At 39.0% G+C, this 26,960-nt stretch overlaps 1 protein-coding gene across 7 annotated transcripts in view; it reads right to left on the minus strand.

The window, feature by feature from the left end:
- The window catches only part of pard3ab (par-3 family cell polarity regulator alpha, b), a 274,947-nt gene that overhangs the window by 52,573 nt on the left and 195,414 nt on the right, over positions 1 to 26,960 (minus strand). For all 7 annotated transcript variants that reach the window (XM_041991993.1, XM_041991992.1, XM_041991995.1 and 4 more), the window contains 2 exons: positions 16,641 to 16,769; positions 9,017 to 9,292 (listed from right to left, as the gene is read on the minus strand). In XM_041991993.1, the coding sequence (XP_041847927.1) occupies positions 9,017 to 9,292; positions 16,641 to 16,769 (405 nt within the window). The remainder of the gene's footprint in view (positions 1 to 9,016; positions 9,293 to 16,640; positions 16,770 to 26,960) is intronic.

Consider the following 26,960-nt stretch of genomic DNA (forward strand, 5'->3'; position numbering starts at 1 on the left):
AGACGGTAAATGAACATCAACATCGCTGCATTACACCCAAATCAGCCAGAGATTATTAGTCACCATTAAATTCATCATCACACCATACTTTGGAAGGAAGGTTGGATAACTGAATACAAGAGTTGAGTTTGTTGTTTTTTTAAATATTCATGATAACCCTCAGCCTGCCATTCTGCAATTTCATGCTTCTACAGCAACTCAGAGGGAACAAAGTCTAAAGAAGTGTCATGTGAATTGAAATGAGTACAGGGGATTTCTGCAGAGCTGGATGCTGCAGTTTCAGGACCCATAATATTTTTTTTACTATGGGTACTTTTTCAGAGTACAAATGAGCAAATAGAAGAGCAATAAAAGGTTCAGAATAGAGTACTAAAAAGGAATAAAATCTGTGCCCTGTGATTATAATACTTTGGTATCTTCAAGTGAAATGACTTGGCAAAACGTGCTTGAAGTTGTGTTGAAAATTAAACTAGAACTGCAGCTATGAAAAGCATTGAAAACATTGCAGTGTTGATGCTGAAACAAGTTGCAGCTGTAGCATGACTACAACTTGATTGCTGGTTGTGCAACTATAATATGGAGAAGCAGTCCGGTGTGTGCATTTGGAAAAAACACACACACAAGACAGATGTTGGTTTCAATAAAGGTAATTCCAGCCATGTTAAGCCATCTAGTTTTCCATGTTTAATTACACTTAATTATCCTCAAAACGTGAAGTAAAAACAAGTTAGGATACCAATGTTGATCACTTCAAAAGCATTTTAACTATGTCACATCTTTTAGCCGGAATCTCCTCAGCCACCTTCTGCCGATGAGGTAAGTTTTCATAGGTGCAAACGTTCAATCATGTCTGTGTTATGTAAATGTTTCTGTCTAAAGGCTGAGGAAGGTGGCAGCCGATCAAAATTCTGTCCCTGTTCTCATCACCAGGCTTCAGTTCTAAATTCACAGGGACAAATTCAGGCGGTCGTGATGACCCTCAAGCAGAGATGTTCCCCAAGCTGTAGTAAGACATCCTGTTCTGCTCAGTGAGCGGTGAGAACACATTCTTATTCTGCACAGCCAACAGAAGCCAACACTTTGACTGCTAGTCTATTGGCGCATTAAATGCCAGACAGTGCAGCAGCTGAGGAGCAGAAAGATGAAACTGAGCCGGAGTTTCTTTTTTTTCTTCAAGTTTTAAACAGTTAAAAAAGGGGAAAACGTTACAGCTGAAAGTTGTCCCAACTTCAGGTTAGTCTGGCAGGAAAAAAGTTGACAGCAGAGAAAAAACAAAAGACCTTCCCCATAGTCTTCCAGCTCCACTTTCTGTACTCCAGCTGGACTTTGTATGAGATCTAAATTCACAAATTTAACAAGTAAATTAACCGAATAAATGATTTATTTAAAAGATTTCACATCATCTCAAGCAAAACTGGTCCGATGCTGTAAAAACAGGTCTTCGTACACATGTAAACACAAAGTAATGTGTTAAACTGTTGGTGTGAAAACACAGAGAGATGAACAGATTGGGGGAAAAAGGTTTAGGTCAAATGTGTGGGATTACAGGAAGTGGATTGGAATAAACATGGACAGTGTCTGATGCTATATGGATTATAGGGGATAATAAGATTTAAGGCCTTTTTTCTGGTGGCCTGATCATACATGGTAAAATAGGGACACCTACAGTTTTGACTTGGTTTGCATATGTAATGAATTTACATTAAAACTGCATTTAAGAGCTTGCACACATGCTACCACCTGCCAAATTTGAAGTACCAAATCAGAGTTTTTCTCTTTATCTGACATAAATTTGACCTACAAAAAAAGGTTCCACACTTCTCCCTGATGTCTTTCTTCTTGTGTCGAGGTGTAGCTGTAATATTCTCACCAGGAAAGCTCCAAAAGCAGAAACCTGTGGTAGCTGCGCTCATGTTCTGTTTACTACATTTGGGATAGCTCTACAATGCATGTGCTTTTCATCAGTCTACAGTCCAACGTTTTGAATTGAAGCCTTGTGGAGGTGTAAATAATACTGATTCGCCTGCAGAGTCTCCTTTCCAAATAAAGGCCCCTGTAGTTCTTCTTCTGCTCCATGTAAGGAATTGGAGATCCCAGGAGCATGTGTAGTTAACGGTTTAATTTTTGAGATGCGCACAGTCAGCTGCAGAAGGACCTGGAATGCTTTAGCTGGAATAAAGCTTCCCTAACATCAGCAGCGCTTTGAGCGTTACATCCTCACCTTTCTGGTCAGATTCACTCATTTCTGCTCAAGTCTCAAAACGATTGGCCTCTATGTTCTTAGGAACATAAGCCATGCACAAAATTTCCCTTTTTAAGAGTCATGTTTAGATGTATCCTGGAAAAAGTAACCTGATTATGACATCTGTTTACATGCATCATATGGTTGAAGAATAAATCACTGAGGTGCACAGAACTGTTTGACTTATGTATGTATGAATTATTGGCATTTAGTGGTAACGATTGTAAAAATTACTTTAAATGCCAAGCGTAGTTGTAAATGGACAAAATTCTTCCGGATATAAACATGTTTTCATCCGTGAGCGGATCCAGTGGCCTCAGGCAACCTTAGGTAACTACTTCAACATTGTGTACATGTACTGTGTTCTTCTATGTGCCTTTGAAGATGTTACTTATCCCTAACTGTGCTCTAGCACCAATGGTACTGCCGTTTTGAAGCTCAACGGGTTCTAACTTTACAAAGTTGTTTGTCCATTCACAGACACCATAGCTACAGTTGCACTGGGCCAGACTGACAGAAACATGGCAGCCAATCTGTGCCAAGAGCATTGGGTGCCAATAGATTGGAAAAGACACTTCACCCAGCCAAAGACAATGACAGATTAACAGTGAAGCGGTTAACAATCCTCCAACCTTCCGATTGTTGGACGACCCAATCTATCACCTGAGCCACTGCAGCTTTAAGTTGGTTTTAATCTCCACCATCTCTTGGGGAAAAAAAAAAAAAAAAAGGCACTCCTTTACTTAATATTGAAGTCAAAGTTCAGGGTTGCCATAATCACAGGCCTAATTTGTGTGTATTTCCACCTAAATACACATTTTTATTAAATTACTACAAAGTCAGCGAGCTGTAGCAAATTCCTGTGCAGGGAGTGCTTCAACATGGTGGGAATGTAGGAGAGATGTAACAAAGCTGCCATGTGTGCTCAGGCATACACACACAACAGGACCACCACACTGGTTAATTTAGGCCTCGTTTCACTTCGCTGTCAACACTGCAGGTCTTAAACAGAGCAGGAGCTCCGTATGCACTGCATGCCTGCCGCCACTGTCTGTGTGAGACTCCTTACACACCTCTGATTTGTCAGCCTCAGTCCTTCACATTCCCAGCAGACAGGCGGAGCACATGAGTCAAAAAGAGATGCACCTACACATAAGCAAAATGTGTCAAGATGCACACCACTACATGGTGTGTACATACAAAATACATGTGCAGAGGCATGCACACCCCGCATCTTATCAACCTGTGAAAAGCAGCGAGGTGACTGCTGGCTGTTTGTTTGCTTGCAATGCTCTTTCTGGTGTGTTTGTGATACAACGCGGCCGCCTTCGCTCCCCTCTGAAGAACCCCTTATTCCCCTGGTAGAGATGAAATGTAATGGAGCCGATTCAATAAGAGTGCTGCCTCCTCGGGAAACGCGGAGAATCAAATCACACCAAACCCCCAGGAGCCTTCCCAGCATTCACTGCTGCCTTGCAGATGGGAGAGAAATAAAACAATAGTGGCTAATTCACTTGGCTCTTTGTGCACTTACGCTCACACAGCAGGAAAGGAGTGTGATGCAGAATGTTGAGAGCTAGTAAAGCCATTCGAGAACATTCAGGCTACAATATGCTTTAAGTGAAGTCAGCTAATTAACTGTAGGAACACATGGAAGAAACTCACATAGTTAATTAGCTGGGAAAAAAAAAAACATTCACTGGATATTGGAACCTTTTTTTCAGAGTATATAGCTGCACATGTTAATGGATGACAACTAACAGCAAGACCCCAACAAGAGCCTTTGTTTTCAACTGCGACAGTGAGAAAACATCAGAAAGTTCTGGACAATATTTTGCTTGGCAGGCAAAACAAAATCCACCAGAAATGTTATGGAATTTGGTTGAGAGCCAAAACAGAAACGTTCAAAAGGAGACCTGATAGTACACTGTACCACCTATGGGGTGAAACCACAAGGTAACACATAAAAACATTCTTCTCACTTAATGTCTTGTTAAAACATACAGCTCTGTACCAAAATTCGACACATCTATGGGAAGAAGCATGTCTGATCCTGTAAGTTAAATGTTGAGAAACAGCCCTGTGTAGTTTCAGGTTTGTTGCAGTACACTGGCCCTTGGTCATGCTCCGTAAAGCAAAGGAAATGGCAGACGGCTCCCAAAGGCTTTATGAAGCTCCTTCCCAGCCTCTTTTGGGTGTTTTTGTTTAGAAACCGCTGCTGTTAAATTGAAAATTTCTGACGGCAAAGTTTCAAGGAAGAAGGGGCAATTAAAATAAATTCCAGAGGATATTTATGCAGCTGCAGCATGGCAGCGGTAAGAAAGTCAACTGCACGTTTTACAGCCCCAGGAGGAACTGAGACGGAGTAATTCTGCTATTCTCATTAGGTCCTCTTGCTCAACGCAAAGGTTAGAGATGAATTTCCTCTCGGCCAGCACGAGGTTGGGCAATGTGCTTCAGGGAGATTAAGACAACACTGCTGCTGATAAGTGTCATTAAGAAACAGCAAGTGGACGACTGAAAGCTGTGTTTCTACGTTAAATTTAGATCTGACGTTTTCCTTTGTCCGTTATTTGACAGTTGAATGGAGTTCAGTTCAGATACAGGCAGGCATATTTGCACCATGTCAATGCAGAATATTCCAGTATCAGCCACTAAACTATGTACTATAAAGGCAGAGAGAACTTACTGCGCTGCAACCCAAAAATACGCAAGCAAATAAACAAGTATGCAACAAAAACTTACAATGAATGCAGAAGGTTATAACTCATTGTTTCCTGAGAGACAAACAAGTGAAGAACCAAATGGGCAGTGCACAAAACTTGGGAGTTTTTCATTGTTTATTGTAAGCAAGTGCAGAGGTCAAAGATATATCAGCGACATACAGTATCGAGATCTGCATGTTAGCGTGTTAAATGGACTCCAAATGGATTGCTTTCTTACACGTCTTCCTGTTAAAGATTTCTGTTGGGTGGGTCAGAAATCCCAGCTCCATGACACTACAGAGCAGCTTCTTAAGCTGACTTACATTAAACACAATCTTTAACAAGGTCCTACAGTAATATAATACATTACCTTTAAACTGGTCAACTTAGAAATGTAGCTCTGCTAGCAAGCTAACTGCTGCTTTTATCATAAAATGCCGAGTTGAAACAACTTTGGCTGCATCCTCAAATTGCCATGAAACGAAGAGAAGAAATGGATTAATTCTTCTAACTGGATACATGCAAAGGCAGAGATATATGCACTTTAAATCTTGTAGTTTTACATATGTCCCTGTAGACGGAGTAAGGCATAAACTGCTGATTGTAGCCAAAACAGACTTTCTCCATCTTTGATCTCTTCCTCTTATAGCCCTGACATCTGTAGTGGCATCATCACTTTATCCACAGCTGGTAAATTGGAAGAAATATTTCATGTGCTGATTTGTTTTTAGCCTTTAAGTCATTTGGTTTAGTTAAAACAAATATGTCTCAGTTTGTGTGATTGGTGAAGCTCATTGACGGGAATGTAAAACAGCGCCCTTTGCTCCTCGAGTAAAAGAAAACAATTTTTTAAAAAAATCATTTTAAAGATTAATTTTATAAAGGTGTTAAATAATCTCAATTTTATTATTTAGCAAAAGTGGTACATCTTATGAACAACTTCTTTATTCTCATGTTTCAAAATGTAAAAAAAAAAAGTCAACTTTAAAACCATAAAGCACTGAAAAACTAAGTTTCTTATGTTACAGCTTCAGGCTTATTTCCATTACACAGTGTACTGAAGTTAAATCTGTCTGCCTCATCACTTTGAGTCTGACTCATAATCTTGTGATAGTCACAACACGGCAGCAACAACAAAAGGAGCATACAATCACTAATACACCACAGACATTTTGAAAGCCATATCCTGCCTGATTCAGGGCACATAATGGGCATATTGTAACAGAGATGGTCAGGGATCAATCTGCATCTCCTTCTGATTTTAACCGGATAAAAAGGAAATCGGACACAGCCGCATCCTGCGCGCAGCGAGGAATCGAGTTGACACAGAAGAAATGTGAAACTGTTTACATTCTAGCTAATTACAGCGAGCCTGCCATTTTACCAGAGAGCTGCTAGTGTGGGAGAAAAAACATTTTCTTTCCCTCTCACTGTCTGTGGACATGTTTTTACTTTGATTGAATCTCCAGAAGCATAAAGCTCTGATATCAGCTCCCGCTGCCCTTTCGATCCCATGAAAAACAAACACTTGGGTGAGAAACCCTGCCCTCCTTCTCTTGCCACAGCAGGGTCTAATTCACTTCCTGTTCAGTAGGGGGCAGACAGGAAACAGGAAACACGCTTCCTGATTCTTTTAGGTATATTTTTCTTATGTTTTGGGATCTGGGAAACACACAAAATATCTTTAAGAAGTTTGGGTCCCTGGCAACTAGAAAACTATTTAAAGCCTTTGGCTCTAGGTTCGGTATGACAGGAGTCTGAGGGCTGGTTACAGAATTACAATGCAAATTAATTATCTAAGCTGGAAAAGGTTTGAACACATTAAAGGAAAATTAAAGCCAGATCAGAAGCTGATGTTTATATAATAGAAAATACTACTGAATCACAACATAACCTTTCTGTGACTTGATAAAATGATATTAATGTAATGTCTCTAAAGATCATTATAACAGCAAGAAAAACCTGCAGTGCAAGAGAATAAAAAGCAAATACCTTCTTAAGTGTAATGCTGGAATTTCATAATATCGTAAAACCTTAATTGCTTTAAGATATTATTTACTGGTAAAAATAAATATATAAACCGTGAGACATCTGGAGTCCCTTATACAAGGGACTGAGAATGTGATATGCAAACCTTGAGTAAATGTGAACTAGAGATGCTCTCATTTAAGAATAAACAAAGCTGTGTGTATGGACAATTTGGCCTGGTAAAACATGGCTGTAACAAACAGAGATATTTTACTGTCCCTGAGAGACGAGTCATTGCTTTCCATCTATCCATCGGCTATACCAGTTTATTCCCATGCAGAGTCGCGGGGGGGGTGGGGGGGGGGGGGGGGGGGGGGGTGGGGGCTATCCCATCAGCTACTAGGTGCATCAAATGCATTTATTCCTTTTTTTTTTTTTAAACAGACTGGATAAAAGTATAAAAACCTTCTTATTTATTTGTAAAAGCTAATTTTATTCCATTGGCCATCCTTACTGTGTTGAGCTGATTTAGTTCTTATGCCATCAGACACAAACCTACTGCGTTAAATTTAATTATTGTGTCTAAAACCTCAGAAAACTTAGGAAGAAACAAAACTAGGGAAAAAAAAACGAGTAAATCCTCACATGAATACCATCCATTTCTGATCAGTGATTTGAACAATTAAGAAAGAGGAAAGTGAAATCATTTCAGTGCCAAGTCATTTGCTTGTTACTGGTGTGGCCATAAAAAGCGGCAACATTTCCACATTTCAACTTGTTATCCCCAAAGAAGCATGAAGCTATAAAGGATCTGTGTTGAGTAGTGAAGAGGAAACATTTTTAATTAAGTAGTAAATGAGTAAAATGACTACAAATTTTAATATGGTGTTGATTACGGTCTAGTCTCATTCTCATGAGAGAATTCAGTCCTGCAGCTTAATTAAATGAGACTCCGCATCTGCAATGCTAGCATATTATCTTCTCTTGTGCATCTGCATGCCTCAACATAGCACCACATCAGGGGCTAGAAGAAAGGCAACAAAACCAAAAAAAGCAGCACTATGAATTATGAATCAATACGAGCTACTGCACTCTTAAACTCGACACAGGCCGCCTGGGGCCATTCGGGGAAACGTGAAAAGCACGACGAAGACAAACCCATTCACTCAGCTGCGCATGTACTCGCCTGCACAACTACATTTCTACTACCCTGCAGGCTCTCCTCGATTGGCTTCGAGTTTCCCAAATCCATCTTGGGGTTATGAATCTCTCCATCTATTGATCAGAGGAGGGCTGGTGGAGCAGCTCAGCACAAACCTGCAGTGCTGAGAACTGCTGCAGATGATGAGATGCAGGATTTTAGGGAACATTCTGGGCTTTACTTGGCCAGCTTTCACTGCAGAGGACTTCACTGCTGCTGAATATGAATACAAAAGATTTGCAGAGGGAAAGATTTTCCTCTTGACAAGGGTGATTAGATTAGATTGAAATGATTGACAGCTGTCCATCAATGAAGTTCTTTATGCAAACAAAAAGGGAAATGGTGCAAGGTGAAAAGATAGAATTTAGGAGAATCAAATGAGAGAAGATGGAAAAGAAAAAGGTAGAAAGGCCAAGGGAGACAGAAAAAGGCAGATATTCAAAGGTCTCCATTCCCCCACCGCCTCCCCAGAGTAATCCCACACCCCCTGAGAGCAGGGCATGGTTTCTCGCAGTCAGCCAGCTGACATTTACCGCCTGCCTCCTGTTGCTGTGATTATTTTCTTCTCCAGGTGTGACAGCCAGCTCTCGTCTCTGTGCAATAACGCTGCCTCAGACTTATGAGGGCTGGAAATGTGAGACAGAATTGGGCCTGGGTAGACCTTTTCCTCAAATACCATGAGTGAGCCGCGACTTTGAATTTGATGTAGAAAGGTTGCTGAACTGTGATTGGCAACCTGTCACCTGGCTTGAGGGTAATTGGCCACTGAGGGAGACTGTGACCACTGCGATGTAGGATTAGAAAAGGCAAATAAATAAAAAGGAGAAAATTTTGGATTCTTAAAGAGACCCATCCCACCAAGCTTTAAGTCACAATATTTAATAACAAATCCGTCCCTACCTGTCTGCAGATGGAGGCCGGTCATTTCGGGACTTGCTGACTTGGGTGTAGAGGTTGTCAGAGTGCTGGTGCTGGTGATGGATGTGTGGGTAATCGTCGCGGGGGCTGTGGGGCCGGCTGTGGCTGCTCTCCATAGAGCTGTTCAGGGGGTTGACGCCAGCGTAGGCCTGGTCATCCTCAGAGGAACGGTCCAGCGTGGGGCTGATGTCCAAAATCTCTGCGTAGTCCCGTTCCCGGGCTTGACGCTCTCTCAGCTCTCGGGTCTTGGCTTGGATCCTGATGGTAAAGATAAATAATATATCTAAATTCAAAATCACTCTATTGGAAAAAACAAAACCCAACACAAAAAACAGTTTGAAGTGTTTCATGATTTTTACGCTACAAAATTTATCTGTATGCTATTAATGAATTTAACAGCTTTCTGATACAGTAATCCCTGTAAATGTTGTCTTTTTTAAATAAGTAAATTAACAATAAATATATTTAGAGCACATCTAGTTTCAGATAAAACTCATCTTGATTTATGATTTTGCACAGGGACAATCTCCTGTATCAAAATCCAGCTCGAGCTGACGAAGTCAAAGAGGGAAATAAGGAAGTTTTAGATCCCTTTTACAACTATACTGGCACACATATGTAGATTTTTTTTTTTTTTTTTTACTTTTATACACTTGATAAATCAAGATGATAAACTAATTTTCCACTATATTCCACTGATATAAACAAAGTCCAATTAATGCTTTCCGAGGTGATGGAAACAGGAAGGGGAGGCATTCGACTCTATTGTAGGCTGAAGTGGACCACAATTTTTGATAATTTTGAGTGGACCATAGGAGTCTGTCTGACCCAGCAGGACAGAGTGAGCTGCCAGCCGCTGTGCAGACTAGCAACACGAATCCATTGTGTTTCTTTTTATCTGCAGGCCGGTGCTCCTGTCAATCTCAAAGCTTCCATTAGGGAGGGTTTTGGTCGGTAAGTGTGTGTTTAAGAAGCACAAAATGAGCTGCCTCTCTTACAGGCCTGAGCTCAGTTTGCACAGAGAAACTCATGTGTCCACCTGAAAGCTTCAATCGGCGCCGACTGGAGATAAAGCTGCTGAAAATCTACTGCAGAGTCTTCTGATGCAGGACTGAATGTCAATTTTACTCTTAAGCCAAACTGCCTGCAAGGTTACTGTTCACAATTTTATTTAGAAAAAAACCCAAAGTACTTTTATGATTTTATATCTATATCTATATCTATATATATATATATCTATATATATATATATATATATATATATATATAGATATAGATAGATAGAGTGCACATCACAACTTTTTTTTTTTGTTTTTTTTCCCAGCAATTAGTTTTTTCCAACATATCAACACAGTGGTCACTCTAGACTCGCACTGTGGCTAATACCGCAACGAAACACGGGAGGATTATCAGAGGAAGTGAGGGAAAGAAAGTAAGAAAGAGACCAAGCAAGATATAAGAGAGGAGTGAAGACTGGACTGACTCTTACTGTTACTTTCATTAGACAAAATGCTAAAATCTGCCCAAGTTCAGTGGTGCTGCAGTTTAGTAGTCATTATGGTTGAAACAGCTGCACGAGTAACTTACTCCTTCTGCACTGTGGAGCTAAAAGCTGCTGCAAATATCAGCTGACATATTAACAAAACACCTGGCACACAGATAGAACATCTAATTGTTAATTATGCCTTTTAAACTTTCCATTATAGAAGAGAGAAGATGTAGAGTCGGTTGTTCCCCCCGTGAATAATACCATAAACAATGCATTATAGCCTCTGGTCTCCCTAACACCCAGTACAAGGTTAGCATTTTGTATTCACAAAGTGCTGTTAATGTATTGAAAATATGTCTGTCTCGTTCTGTCTTTCTAAACAACACACACACACACTTCTGGTATCTTGCTGTATTTCACACAACAACCCCAGCTAAAAATCACACACACACACACTCTCTTTCTTCTCTGGTCATTATCTTTTGAATGACTGCAACGACATTTTCTATGGCAGGAGGAATTACCTATTGCACAGCTCTGTAATTAGAGTCCTGCCAATTATCAGAGCTTTACAACTACCAATTATCACACTGCTTTTTTCCTTTTTTTTTTTTGCAGGCCCCTTTTTAATGGCAGCGGGAAAACGAATAGGACAGTGATGATGAGGGAGGAGTAGCAACCTTGCTGAAAACTCAGCAGGCTAAAGTCTGAAATGCTTTCTCAAGGAAATTTGCAGACAGTGCATAATAACACAATAAGTCTAATATAGAGGGCTCCCCGTTGAAAACACACAAAAACCCCAGTCATAATGTGCCGACATGCTTTACAGCTGCAAGCAAGATTGTTAATCAACTTGAAGGTTCTACTGAATCTGGGCAATGATAATCTTACTCCAACAACTTAACCCATGTAAAAGCTTGAGGATTTTTACGCTGTGTCTTCACCATATGTGGACTCAGCCATTATCTAATAGTGCAAAAGGAAATGAGGCCTTGGGGAATCTATCTTTAAAACCCAGAGGAAAAACTATGTTTCCATCAGAGAAAGCAGAATTGGGGGCAGCTACTGATTGTAAACACTGGCAGAGTGGTTGATAAGATAAGGGCAGACATATCAATCCCGAGCTTGGCCTTAGGAGTGCAGCCTGTTTCAATACCAGGCAGCGGATTGGTCAAGGGGGTCAGAGCGAGGAGGAATGCAGCTTTGATCGGGTTGTATTGTGTGAAAAAGGACAACAACTCTTATTTTAAGAATTCAATGATGAATCAAAAAGCCAGGATGGAAACATATATTTGTGATATAAGACACAGAACATGTCTCAAGTCACTTTTTTATAGAAAGTACACTGGATACTGTACATGCAAAAGCTTGTGCTTTAATTAAAAAAATATGCACAAAAACCTGCAAAAATATAAGCTGACTGTGCTGGCTGATGATGAAAATGTAAAAACTGAAAAACAGTGGATTACTATAAATCCCAGCCAACAAGGTGTGTGTTCAGTAATTAAACCCTGTATATTGTGGATTATTCCTTAAAGTAATCCAGTGTAATCTGTTGGCCAAATTGCAATTCAACAGTCAGTTATGTTGAGTTTTGTTAGGGACAGATAGGCCACAGACCGGAGCTTCCGTTTGATGCGATTTGTAGTTTTGGCTGGATGTCACCACACACTGGATCTTTGAATGTTGCCTAAATCAGTTGTTGCTTTTCATAACTATGATCAACTATCAATCAAGAATATACGTTATGGTTGTTATTATTAAGTGCAGGAGTTTGGAGAAATAAATGCGCATCACTGCAATCATTGTACTGTGGTTTATTTAGTCTTCTTAGTTTATTACTGTGTTTTTTTACTGGTGGTAAATAGGTTTGTGTATATATATATATATATATACACACACACACACACACACAATATTTACAATATACAAGGTGTGTGATATATATATTAATAGTGCAAGTTAAAGTGACGTAAGTAAATGACAGTGTTTTTCAGCGGAAGGTAGGACACTGTGCCAGTGTCACTACAGAGTTCACAGTTCTGACAGCCTGAAGAAAGAAGCTCATCCTGAGTCTCTATGCTCGCCTTAATGAGCCTTAGGCGCCGGCCAGTGGTGTTGAGCCACTCTTACATTTAACTCTGATGTTGGCAACTCTGAGTTTTACTTTGAGAAGAATCTACAGCAAAAAGTCAGACACGCCAACGCGATTAAAACTTTAAACCATATTTAGATATGTATCAATGAATCTTTCCAGACCTAACTGCCATTCATCTGGTTGGTGTGGAAATACTTTCTCTTCTACATTTGGACTGGGTTCTACTGGAATCAATGTTTCAGGTTGAACTACAGCTGCCACCCAATACAAGGTTAACATCAGGCCTTTTTGACATTTAGAGCCTTTGGGGATTGACTGTCCAGTTTAAGAAAAGGATCATGTGTCTTATAAGTAAATATAAGGGACAAGCATTTAAATGGCAGTGCTACATGGAAAAAAAAAAAAAAAAAAACCTTCACAAATACAATTAGGCTGACTAAAATAGAACAGGAAGGAAAAACATGCTTGGTCTAATCATTACTCTCCAAGTCCCAAAATACTTACTGAAGGAAAAGCATGTTCTCTCTCTAAAGACTAGCCATGATGAGAGATGAAAAAATAAGCACTGATAAGTAAAGAAAGAGCCACAGGGTGGACAAAAAGGGTGCAGAGGAGAAAAAGAAGGAAAAATCAGTAGATAAAAGGTTATAGAAATGGCACGACAGGACATTATGGTAGAAGAAATGTATTTGACGAGTGACCTTTCTACCGCATCCAGCCAGAACAATGGTCCATTATGTGCCATTGTATTCAGTGTGTAATAAACCGTCTCTTTAGCGGTAATGCTGACACAACTGACAGACCAGAGTGAAAGGCAGGAAGTACACGAAGGAAAAAAGGTCCAGCAGGATAAGATGGCTGCTACAAGTCCTTTTGGACAGATAACACATGTAACTGGAAATGTGCTATAATTTGGCGCCAAGACAGTTTTTAGACAATTTTAAGCACCTGCGATCTTCAGGTGTATGGAAATATTTTTAATCATACAAGCCCTACCAACCAGTGGTAAAAGAGTGGTAAATTACAAAGGCATTTTTAGAAAGTTTGCAGTGACACAGAAAAAAAAAATCCATGAAGCTGACGCTGTTTAGCAAGATTAGTAGTGCCGAGCAAGCGTTGGGTCAAAAGAAGTTCACCGAGAAATATGACTTCATACGCAGAAAACTGCCAGTTGTAAAGACTGAACTTGTAACCCCTAGACATACAACTGTTTCATAAAACAATTACTGGAGTCAGAGGATGATTTAATTTAATTCACAAATGGCTCAGCCACAAACTGCTGTAATGTTCCAAAAAGAGCTTTATCTTAGTTAAAAAACTGAAGCAAAATACCTTGTTGTACCTAAAATGTTGCATTCAGCAGCACAGAAAGATAAATGTTCCACTTTAGTTCATGTAAGGCTGTAAGATAACCATTTATATCAACAGTGATGAGTCGATCTTCCTATTTAAGTTGTTTCACTGATCACCGATCAACCTGAAATGCAACTAAGTTGTGGAAGTAGTTGAAATATGAGAGCATTTACAAAAAATATAAACAATTCACACCAGTGTCCATTGGATTCAGACCAAATATATCTATTTATGCAAATAATGAACAATGAATGTCTGTATCTATTTGCTCTTAAAACAGATATGAAATAGCAAAAAACAGAGGGAAACTTTGGCTTCAGTCTCTGCTATAGAGAAAAGGTCCTTGCTTATTGGTACAATTACATGTAAGACTTGAGGCTGAGTACTGTCTCTTATTTCCATTAACTCTGAGTTATGACTGACGGATCAGTGGATCCCAAGAGCGACTATATTTAGTTTACTCAGTTTTGAAAATCAAAGACTACGAGTAGATCTGATGCTCTTCCATTTCCAAGAGCAAATGGAGTGTTGTTTGAAAGAATGGTGCTTCATTCCTTTTCAATAGTTTTCAATATGTGTAAAATAAATGCAGCGAAGGACTAAAGCTGGGCTCGGAGTTCTCTAAGGCCTGAGACTTCAGCTTGTTAGAAAATCCATTCATCTAGTCAATCACAGCTGGATTAACTACAGCCTCTGGCAGTGGTTGATCAATACACTCTGAAGTGAAGTGTAGAAGCTCCCTGTTGAACCTTTTGGAAAGAAGGACGGTGAAATTACTAACTGGATCATTGTTTAACACTGAAAAAGAAGCAATCTTCCACTTGCTAGTGGAGGATCAGCTAGTGGTTAATACAAACAAGAAGGTGCTTGTATTTTTAGCTTGTGGACTGCTTTTAGTTGGAATGAAAGCCCCAATACTAACAAAACAATTACAGCATTAACATAAGAACTACTGTTAGAAAAGATATTTACTGCTCTTTAGATGCAATATTACACACTTTCTGACAACTCTATTATAATAAAATGTACGCCTTTATTTGCTACAAGTGGATTAAGGATAAACTGAAACGATGGCCAAAAAAAGCCTTTTTAAAGATTTAGTCAAGTCAATAAGTAGAAAGAGGAAAAATATCATCTATAAAATCTATAACATATCTATTCTGAATTTATGAAGCAAGCACAACAGAGAGGCCATAGATCGAATCAACATACAAAAGGACAATTCAGAACCTGAAGAAAATATCTTCTTAACAACTGATGTGGCATTTGCCTCAACCTTTCTCTGCAATTAAAACTATGCACCATCATTAACATGTTACTGGATTATCTACGTTGGAGGTGTAGTAAAACAGATTTCACTGTGATAATGTGCACCTTTTAAACAACAGGCACATTGGGATTATTTAAATGGCCCACCCACGAAAAACATCTGACATTTACTTTGGAGAAGACAAAAGACAAAAGGAGTGAGACAGAAGGAAATAAACTTGATTCATCTTGGGAGGGTTTGGTTTTGTGGGAGCTACTGCAAACCTTTAACTCAGATTTTTCCATTTAAATAAATAAATAAATGGGGGGGAAGTTCAGTTGTTAGCAATCTACTCTTTTGCTACTAGATGTCACTATATTCAACAGTCGTCCTTTAAATATAACTTAATAATAACTTATTACACTATGAGAATATAGTGTTTTGTTTATTTCCAAAACAGAAAGAGAAATTTCTGTTGAAACCAGGAAGATTTTTTCACTGTGATGCCAGAGTTAAAAGCAGCATCTGCACTTTGGCAAATTTCCCCACTTTGACACCACATAATGACGGCTAAAGGCTCATTTATGCTCTCTTTAATTACGTAAATAGCTGTGTCTGTTTCAAATGTCACTGCTCTCATCCTCCCCATGCATCCTTTATGTTGGCATGGTTGTTAAGCAACACATCCACCAGAAGGTAGTGCACAGTTTAGAGTTCACCCCCGAGCCCAGAGTTCCAACATCAGTTTTAGACAACAGCAAACGTGGTGACAATTAAGGCAATCGTGATGATGCACATTTTCCGAGGAACAATAAACGAGGCAGCACAGCAGATAGTGGTGGTCTGTGTGGCTATTTAATACATTACGGCTTTTTTTCCACTTCTTTTTCCCTTTCACTGGTTGTGGGCTTAATTGCACACATAAAGGATGAAAAGTCCCGTATCCATTGTTAGCGTAGAGCAGAGCTATTCAACTTGGACCCACAAGGGCTGCAGTCCAGTAGGGTTTCAATGTTTCCCTGCTCCAACACACCTGACTTAATTTCACAATTTCTCAGCCTTCAGAAATATACATGATCAATATCAATGTACCATGAAAATGAGTCAAGAGCCCAGAGCTTTAAGGTCAGAAACATATGTGGTGCTTTAAAAATGGCAAAATACAGTAACTAAAAAGTAGATTTTCACTTAGGTAAGAAGTGATCAGAGCTAACACAGCACATTCCCAAGTCTACAACTGTCCAAGTATATAACTCTTTTACATAATCTCAACAACAACAACAAAAAACATTACTCCACTCGTTTGCTTTTCTGAACTTTACATAACTTGGCCAAGTCGTGACAGCTTCTCACAATTTTTCACATTTCATCCCAAAGAATAACAGCTGAATAAATGAGGTGCTGAACCATTTCTCACCTCTCCTGCTCCATCCTCATCTTCATCGTCTCCTCCTCAGACACCTGTGTCTCCTCCGGCTTCCACTTGCTGGAGCCTTTACGATCCATCTTTTCCCCCGGCCGCTCATCCTTACGGTTCTTTCCAAACCTGGAGCATAAACACACATCAGCATTTGACTTATTTATGCAACGTTGTTATTACTGTAGTAAGAATGGTTTCGGTTATTCTTCACCGGTCCAGTTGAAAAAATCTTCTTTTTAAGACACTTGTCCAAATGGTATGTGGAGTTCTTTTGAACCAAACTCCACTGATCTAACTTAAAAAAGTCACAAAACCCTCCAAAGGTGTGATTTAACAGTCAATCAGGTCCTCAAATGAGGCATTGGAAAAGTTCTTCTCAAAAGTTCAAACCCAATTCAGCTCATTTAAAGTTGGAAAGAAGGTGTAGCTGAAGTAATTATATTCATAGGGAGGGACGCTTAATGAAATAGGAGCCATTGTGGAGATATTTCAGCTTGATTGACCCAGTATATAAGGCTGCAGCCTGTTGGAGAAATGACTTTGGCACTGAGCTCGCTTCCACAATGAACCCGTGTGATTATTCACAGGGAAATTGGTCCACAGAGAATATCTACTACTTTGAAAGAGACAACGAAAAGAGAAACCAAAGAGCTGTGTGTGTGTTAAGAATTCAAAAAGTAGACAATGAGCGTAAGATAAACAAACAAAATCAAAACACACACAAGAGAAATTCAGATTGAAAGATAAGGATAAGCTAAAAAATACAAGGACAACCTTAAGTGATGTGAGTCTGTTTGAAAGCTACTGAAAAAAAGAGCTGAAAGTCACCAGATCAAAAGCAAACTGCACCAAAAAACCCCTACAGTGAAGTGTGTTTGAGGATTTCAGAGAAAGAGAGGGCTGCCTGAATAAGAGTTAGTAACAAAAGAAAAATAATAAGAGAAATGTAGGGAAAGTCAACGGGCTGTCTGTGTGGAAATCAATGCAGAAGAAAGAACTGAAAACAAAGTAAATCAATGGGAGAAATCCACTTAGAACTAACAAAAACAAGCAAATGAATCTGCAGATAAAACCACACTGTGAGTACATGCAGGAGTGTGATAAACACAGGAAAAAAGGTGAAAGAAGAAAAGAGCTCTGAAAGGGAAAAAAGATCCAAAAAATGGATGAAACGAGGCATGATAAAAGAAAATTAAAAATATAAACAAAAGATAATGTAGTAGAACAAAATGGAAATGAAAGGAGATTTTTTTTTATGTCTGAATCAAAGATCAAACAAAACCAAGAGTTAGAGAAATGAAGGGAAAAATGCACCAGTTACCAGAATGCTGTTCACCTCCAATGACTTTCCCAAAACTATCCTCAACGAGACTGGACTGAAAACAGGTCTTAAATAGTTTGTGGTGTTTACAAGGATCATTTTAGCAGAAAACGAAAAAAAAATAACCAAACTGTTTAATGGTTCATTTGAGATCAGAATTTCCCATAAAAATGGGTGATCAGATCATGATGGTGGACTGTAGCCCAAACTACAATGGAAACTCTACCTCAACAGAACATAATCTGAACTGCTTTGACATCTGTGAGATCAACAGACCACCCAAGCAAATGCGGCTGGCGGGAAACTGACTGATGATCAGTTTTAATCTTAAATGACCAAAAAGCAACGCACAAGTAGTTGTTCATAAAACCTTTTGTGGACTTGAAAATGATCTCTCATCAAAGTTGAGCTTTGCCTTAAATGAGGTTATGCAGGGACGTTGCAGCGTGTCAAACACATTTGCATGATCCTGTGGTTGAGTTTGCATGAGATTCATGAATATGTGAGAGAAAGAATCTGTTAAGAGTGTAAGAATCAATTAACAGAACCAGAAGCAGGTTGAGCTGTTATATGAATGTCTAATTATTAAGATGTAACCACAAAAACAGCGTAACAGTGTCCTCCAAAAGACAAAAATAAAAGCTGTTAAATTTGTTCTGCAAATGGGAGCTTAAACCTTTCTTCACTAACTAAATCAATAAAAGATTGAATAAATTAATGAATGTGTAATTATAAATATGAAAAAAGCAGAATTAAGCCCTCCAAAAGAAAAAAGAATTACACCTAATGGGCTCGACACATGAAAGTCTCCATTCATTTCATAGGGAACTTGCACGATGATCAGAGGAAGAGAGGAAAAGACAGAGAGAAAAGGGCAGAGCATGAGATAAGACAAGAGCTTTACTGGCTGAAGAGGGCTCAGAGTACATGTGGGATGCAAGATGGATGCTTGACTAGCGTTGAAATGGGGCGAACGAACATGACTCGTGCTCATGCTACAAGATGATATAAGTAGATTTATAATTCATTTATCATTCTCTGTACTGCTTTAGCCGTAGTAAGCTGGAGCCTATCCCAGCATTTTAGCAGGTGAGAGGCAGGGTACACGCTGGACAGGTCACCAGTCCATCACAACAGACAACCATTCACACACTCACTTTTTCTAACATGTTTGTTGCACGTTTCTTTAAATGGAATAGAATAAATAGTCCTTATTTTCTGTCGCTCAGTGAGGAAATTTGCAACAACAAATACTGATGTCATTGGGGGGGACAAACTGAGGAAAACCAAGAGATAAAAATAAGGAAGAAAACCGCAGCTGGAAGGAGGAGATGAAGGTCCATTACCTGATTAAATTAACTGCAGACCCCTGAAATGCTCAGAGTGACAGCCATGAAGTTAATACTAGGAACAGCAGTGATCTATCACAGCAAGAGACGGCTGATACTTTTTTGCTCCACACCACTACCTTTCATCAACAGCCCTTTAAAAAAAAGCCTTGACACACACACACACACTCACACACACACACACACACACACACACACACACACACACACACACACACACACACACACACACACACACACACACACACACACACACACACACACAACAGCACACAAAGATTTATGACAGAGAGGGCCAACTTTGAAGAGGAGACAGAATATTAACCATGACATCGGAGCATTTGATAATCTTATATTCAAAGCACAGTTAGTCCATCCTCGTGACAGAGCCCAACATTATTGATAAAGAGTCTTTGATGGCTTTTTGTGGTTTGAAAAGTTCTCTTTAAAATGTCAGGGATTCAGCTGCTTCATTTCAGCAAACCACCTAAGTGTCATTGCTAATCCTTTAATAGGGAAAACAGCAGAAACAACTCTTTAGTGGTGTTGTGGGCAGTGCTTTGTGGCATCTATGCTCCACAATCAGGTCTACATAAGAACAACTTTAATTACAAAGTTGTTTAATTAAGTGAGTCATAAACACAAAGGGTACAATCACACCAGGATAGTCTGAGGATCTGGTTTGATTTGGGGAGATATTCCAAAAAATGTTCCAATTTCTTTGCTTTGCTTTACTTTCACAGGGCACTTTACTTAAGTGGACCAAACCGCCTAGAAAACGTTACTCAGTAAAACAGTAATAACAACAACTGCTCATTTGGGGCTGTGCTGCTCTAAACAATTACTGTGCAAGAAGAATAAAACAGGAGGACGAGGAAAACCCGGCTCACTGGTTGGCCAGGATCGAAAGCAAAAATCCTTCCTTTTTAGCCAGTTCATCAAGTAAACAATGGAGCAACAACAAATTTACGCAGTCTAGGGGTTTCTCTTTTTTATTTAAATGTTCAAACCATTGTAGTTCACCAGATTCTGCCCAGTATGAGCAGCAGCAGAGGCAGTGAGATATCCAGCATGTTGCTCTATGAGGCATCTTTTCTTTGGTTGACTGGATGATTAATTTCAGAGTGTGAATGAACGCTACTCCAAACTGTACTATCTGTGGAGGTAGAGCTGGACAATTAATCAAAACCAACATTCAGAACCAATAATAAATGTAATCTTGCTCATGTCAATTATTTAAATAATTTCTCTTAAATATATTTATAAAATATTAATTAAAAGGCCATATATAGTCAAACTGTCTGCTTCCTTTTACTTGTTTTAAAACAAATATCTGCTCTTCTATTATGACTATATATGACTATAGATATATGACTATATATATATATATGACTATATATATATATATATATATATATATATATATATAACATGAACTTTCAGTTAGCTATGAGGGCCAAAAATAAAACAATTCTAAAATATTTCTAAATAGTATTGTGATATTGTTTTGAGATCATATCGCCCAGCCCTACAGGGAGGTGGACCCTGTGTGAATGACTGACAAACCTCTTTAGTTTTAACTTAAGTAAAATCTATTCAAATTCATTAAAATTCCTCAAATTAATTTGGCTAAAATTTGACTAATATTATGCCACCCTGAAAATTGACCTTATATATTACCCAATGATAGGATAGCCATGAAATTTCATATATTACTAAAATTCTCTCGGTAGCTTGTTTCACTAGCCTGTGTTGGTGAAACAGTTTTCATTCTGACCAGTGGCAGGTCTTTGTAAACATAAATGTGGACATAGATTCTGATCAGCTATTTGGCACCACAGCGTATGTAGGATATGCTGGATAAATTGTACCCTAGTTACACATATTCCAGGTAATTTCATGTTAAATGTAGATTAATTTCAGACCAAAGGAATCGGGAGAAACTTTGTTTAACCCCTGTATGTTGTGTCTCAGAATAAAAGTGATAGTGTCTCAGGGGCATCTCTTAAAGGAAATCTAATCTAAAAGTCCCACATTCCCTCATTAATGCATCCATCTTTGACTTCACAAACACTAGCAAGTTGACTTGTCAGCTGCATGAATATTAAACCACAATTATCAGACTGACATATTAACATTATGCTAATGTATTGACTGAAAGATGTGGTTTAGCAGGGCATATATGCTGATGATAATCTCTAATAATACAAAACAAGGATGAAGAACAGCCTTGAGAGTCCAATACACCTTTTGTATAGACAATGTATGTTGTATTTTAGCCAAAAAGCACAAGTTTGTCTCTACGGTCATCTAAAACCCAACTTTAGATCTTCACAATAGGTTGGAAGCATTCATTTATTGATTTTCTATACCACTTATTCCAATTCAGGGTTGTAAAGGGCTGGAGCTGAAAATCCAGAGTTGAATCTAAAGTTACCACTAAGCCACTAATCCAGCTTCTAGGTACAAAACCCTGAAGTGTTTCTCATGTGGGATCTTTTGTGTTGACATAGAGCCACAGAGATAAAAAAAAACAAAACAAATGCAACACATTACAATAACCAGTATCACCTGCAGATAAGACAACCACTTGCAGAGTACGATGCATCGATGCTACTAAATCCAGGATAAATCTACTTCTCTTAATTATTATTAGTTAAAAATAAACAACTTAAATCCAAGCTTGACCTAATGTAAAAAAACCCATCAACAGGCAGAGAGAATGGACTCAAAACGGGCCAAAACGGGTTACAGTGAGACTTTAGGCTTGTTCACTTGTTTATGATGGGAAAAGCCCAATCTCACACACACACACACACACACACACACACACACACACACACACACACACACACACACACACACACACACACACACGCATAAAAAATCTCAGCAAAATTAGTGCAGCCCTCAGAATTCCTGGGCAACAAGCACCTCAGCAGATGCCAAACTAGCAGACCGGGTGTTGCTTCTGAGTCCAAGAGATGATCAGAGAGTGAGGGAGGATGGCGGCAGAGTTGGCAGCCTGACTGTTGGCAGGGCTTGACGGTAATGATGCTTTGATTGGGACCGAGTGTGAGGCCTCTGAGACATAAGAGGGTCAGGCAGTGACACCTCTGTTGATCACACGGTCCTCTGACTTCTCCAGATCCCCCCATCTACATTCAAACACACATCAAAGCTCTCTTGACACTCCAGCACACACACAAAAAAAGAAAAACACATTCACTCACTCAAACTCAAACGCTAATCGGGAACTCTGAACACGGAGCAGAGTCACTCTCGGGAACTTACTCGCTCTTGTTGCACTTGGTAAAATGACAGGGTACACTTCACACACACTTAAAAAAAGTGTCTTTGTTCTCTCTATGCATCTACCCTCTGTGGTTTGGGTGAGTACACACACATTTGCAAGCTATTTCATCATGACAAGCTCACACTGACACAAGTGAAACATGCAAATTCTGATACCTTTATTTCCCTTTTAGTAAGATATTTGCTGCTAATCGCTCGGTGCTGGGCTGTTTTCTAAACCGCAGCTCCCACGTATCTCCTGTCAAACGCACAATGTGGGCGTTAACTTGGATGTTTTTCCTTGAGATTTTTCTGTTGATGCTGTCCTTAAACGTCTGGTGGTTTTTCAAAAAGCAACCAGCAAAATCAAGTCCTGTGATTTAAATGGTATGATAATTTTGTCATTTTTCCCTTTGCTAGAAAACTGTCTGGCCCAGAGGCACAGACACTGACTGAAGATGATGCTACCTCTGTACTTGGGATCATCTATTTGATTTCTGGTATTATAGTAAAATGAATTTGAGAAATTACTGCTAATACATTTGAGAAATGTTTTATAAATAAAGAAGAGCCCTCGCAGATCTTTGCATCAGAACTATACAACTGTCATAAATCTTTCCCTTTATTTATTGAGTAAGAGATCCAAACTCTTTGCAGCTTCAGGCTGCAAAACTATTAAATTTAAACTAGACACCCCATCACATAAAACACTTTTTACTTTTATGCTTTGATAACTTTTTCATTCCTACATAACTTCTGTAGAATCACAGGACCACATCTGCAGTTCTGTTATACAATCTGGTGTTGCATAATGATAATTAGATTGAATCTTGACTCTTGATGATGCTCACAGATGGATTGAATATATCTCACATCATTATTGTGGAGCACACAGCTGTCTCTGCCAGTAAACACTGGGTGCAGATCAAACAGGCAGTGAGTGAGTCTTAATGGAGCAGATCTTATGTGGCCAATATTGAGCCAATCAGAGCAGCGTAACACTTATGTTTTAACGACGTGCACAAATTATTATCATATGGGAGGAAAGTAAAAGTGTGCATGTAAGAGAGAATCACTATTGTGTAGTAGAGGGAGAAAATGAGCTTGTTCTGTGTGTGGATCTGAAACTAAATTGTAGAACTTTTACAGTTTGGTCACCGTGGTGATTAGAGCTAAAACTTAAATGAGGAACAATGTTACTGTCAATTATCCCATTTTAAACTAGTGCAAAGTGTTTTCATCCAGCAAAGCAACTAATAAAGAAAAATCTTTGACCCTAGTAAAGCTATCCGTAAGCTGGCTTTTCTAAATGGAAGACAGATTTTTTTTCCTCCTGATTATTTATTTCTATATTTCAGTGTATATTTAAATTAAAATGAAATAGAAATTTAAAATATCTCATTAATTCCTGAGGGAAAACTATTATGTTCCTACTAAATTTATAGTCATAAATATTTTTTTTCCACATTAAAACACTTCTGTCAAGAAAGACAATTGGAGTTGTTAGTCTAGTGTTGCAGAGAAGGTGAAGAAGCCTCTGGTTGAACACACTTTGTTCTGTTGTGTAGAGAACAGGTGTCAAACTTCAGTCCTCAAGGATCCTGCATGTTTTTGTGGTTTCCCTGCTCCAAGATTGAAATTAATGGGTCATTGTGAAGAAGCTGACAAGAAGCTGTTGGATCCATTTGATTTGAATCAGGTGTGTTGGAGCAGGAGAACAATAAAACCTGCAGGACAGTGGCCCTCCAGGACCAGAGTTTGACAGCCCTGGTGTAGAGGATGTGCAGAAATGTCCATTAAATTCAGCATATTATGCAGCATTTTTCACTGCACAAGAGAAAGGCATATTTTTTAATTATTCATTTTTATTTATTTTCAAATGAAGCTGGATTATATTGTTTATGAGCAGCTCCAGTCTTACACATCGTAGACAGAAGTCAGAGCACTCTTAGTTCGGATCATCAGAAAAGCCAGCCAAGCTAGAAAACTACCCCAAACTGGATTATGAGAGGCTAATTTAATTTAAAATCTTCTTTGACTTGAAAACTTTCACCTTAGTTCAAGCAAGGTTACGATGCCACTAAATTTTCTCAACCATATACCACGTCCATGTAGCAACAACTTCTATGTTATGTCGCAACTTGTACCAATGCTCGTTGCAATAACCTGATGCAGACATAATGTTAAGGATCTAAAATAGAACTTTATGAATGTATGTAACTATAAATTGCAAGAGTTCGTAATATTTTTCAGAATTTTCCCATAATGCATCCATGTCATCAGAAACCATCCCACATGTTTGACACGGAGTTCTGCTGACTTCAGCATTGCAGAGCTGAACCGCTCCACAGATCTTCCATACAGTGTCTCATTTTCTGTCTCACTCTGTATTGCTTTTCATCTGTATCGAGACTCTTATTTACTGATCTCACTTCCTTCATCATATACAAATTCTTAAGCAATATAGTGAAGTGTCCTATATGGGTTTCAACACATGATTATAAAAGCATATGTACTGTAACAGTAATGTGCACATTTAGTTTTAAGCTCAGATCTTTTGTACAGTAATAATTATCATTATGGTGTTTGAAAATCTGTTAAAGTGCATTAATTCCACAGTCTTAATTTGGGAACTAAGTTTGTCTCAGTCAGTTACACATCTTTTCTTGGCGCTGTGAATAATCAACTCCTAAGCTGCAATGGTTTTAGGTACTTAAGATGTTTAGATTCTTTTCCATTATTTATTGACACCAGAGGGGTGTCATTCTAGTGTTGTTGACCACTCAAACAATAAATTTACCTCATCACAAACTCATTTCCTTTCCCTTAAAGCATCTCAGACTCATTTTCAGCACACTTTACCTTTGACATTGTTTGTCTTTCACTACCTGTTGCCTCTTCTTCTATATTTTATTTATATTTCCATCTCTCTGGCCCTCATTACCTTCCTCTCTGAGACAAAAACTCACTTTTTCCTCACCTTGTCACTGCCACTTTGCCTATTATGATATACAGACATAGACAGCAGCTAAATTACCATCCAGAGCGGGAGCCTTCACACCCAGTCAGATAGAGAGAGCACCGACTCTAACCTGCACACAAATGGTGACGTTTATTTTTGCGGACATAATATTGGGAATGTACAGGCTGTAAACTAATGGTGGGTGGGCGGGTGTGTGTGTGTGTGCGCGTGTGTGTGTGTGTGAAAGTCTGTCAGTTTAGAGATAACAGACTGTCAGGTGAAATATCGCAGCTGCAGATAAATAATTAATAAGATGGAGATAACAAAGGTCAAGTTAGCTGCAAGTCTAATTAGGGTTTTCTCAGACTATTAAAAGGGCTATATCTGCACAGCTCAGGCCTGTTGATCATGTCTCTCACAGAATCATTGTACACTTCTAGGAACCTTCAGTCAATAATGCTCTATAAGCTGTTTGCAGTAGGGATTGATCGCTGATGTACTGACCATGTAGCTATTACTCTGGTTCAGTGAAGTGAATATTTATTGTATAGAAAGTTTAGTGCCAACATTATAAAACCGTAAAGGTTGGAAATCACAGGCAGATCTGATCACATGGACACACTGTGTTCCTTAGATAAATAAAGGGTTCTCCAGGCTGTGGTGGACCAGTTTCTGCCACAAAAGACTTTCTCAATCTAGTCATTTATTTTTGACTGAGCAGTTTCAGACAATCCTACACAGCTTGACTAAGAGTGCTAAGTTGCTACCTGACACACATGCTAGTGAAATGCTTCGGTGCAAGTTGATCATCATCAGTTTTAGGCCCTCCATGTGTGAGATTTAGTACAAGTCTGCTAATCAAAAAAAAGAAAAAAGGAGGATATGCCTGACTTTGCAGCTGTGAGCCCAGCACACTGCCCTCCTGGGTGTTTTGTTTACATCATTGCCAATGGAAGGAAAACTGCTGTTTCTGCAGGACTGAATGAAGATTGCAACATGTTCCATGTCAGGCAAGTGCCAGCTGTGAAGAGTGATTTAGAGAGTTTGACTCGACAAAGAGACATACTAAAAGCTCTGTTGCATGTGACTCTGGTTGAACACACAATAGTACGACATTACCAGCAGAGAAAAGTCTTGATATGAATAGACTTTTGGTGAATGGAGACCTAGACTCTTATTGTTACGCCATTCCTTTAATCTTGAGTGTCCCCTCACTCTTTGAAGCTAAATCACTTGAAGTAATGGGTGAAAAACGCTCCTGCTGATACATTATCAGTTGTCATGGATTTATGCTGTTTACATACAGGTCATGGTAATCCTAAGACCTTAAATAAGGCAAATGGACTTTTCTTAGTTTTTGAAGACCTTTCTGCTCTGATCTGAAAGCCTTC

Source organism: Melanotaenia boesemani, chromosome 8 (genome assembly GCF_017639745.1).
Source record: "Melanotaenia boesemani isolate fMelBoe1 chromosome 8, fMelBoe1.pri, whole genome shotgun sequence".
Lineage (NCBI taxonomy): Eukaryota > Metazoa > Chordata > Actinopteri > Atheriniformes > Melanotaeniidae > Melanotaenia > Melanotaenia boesemani.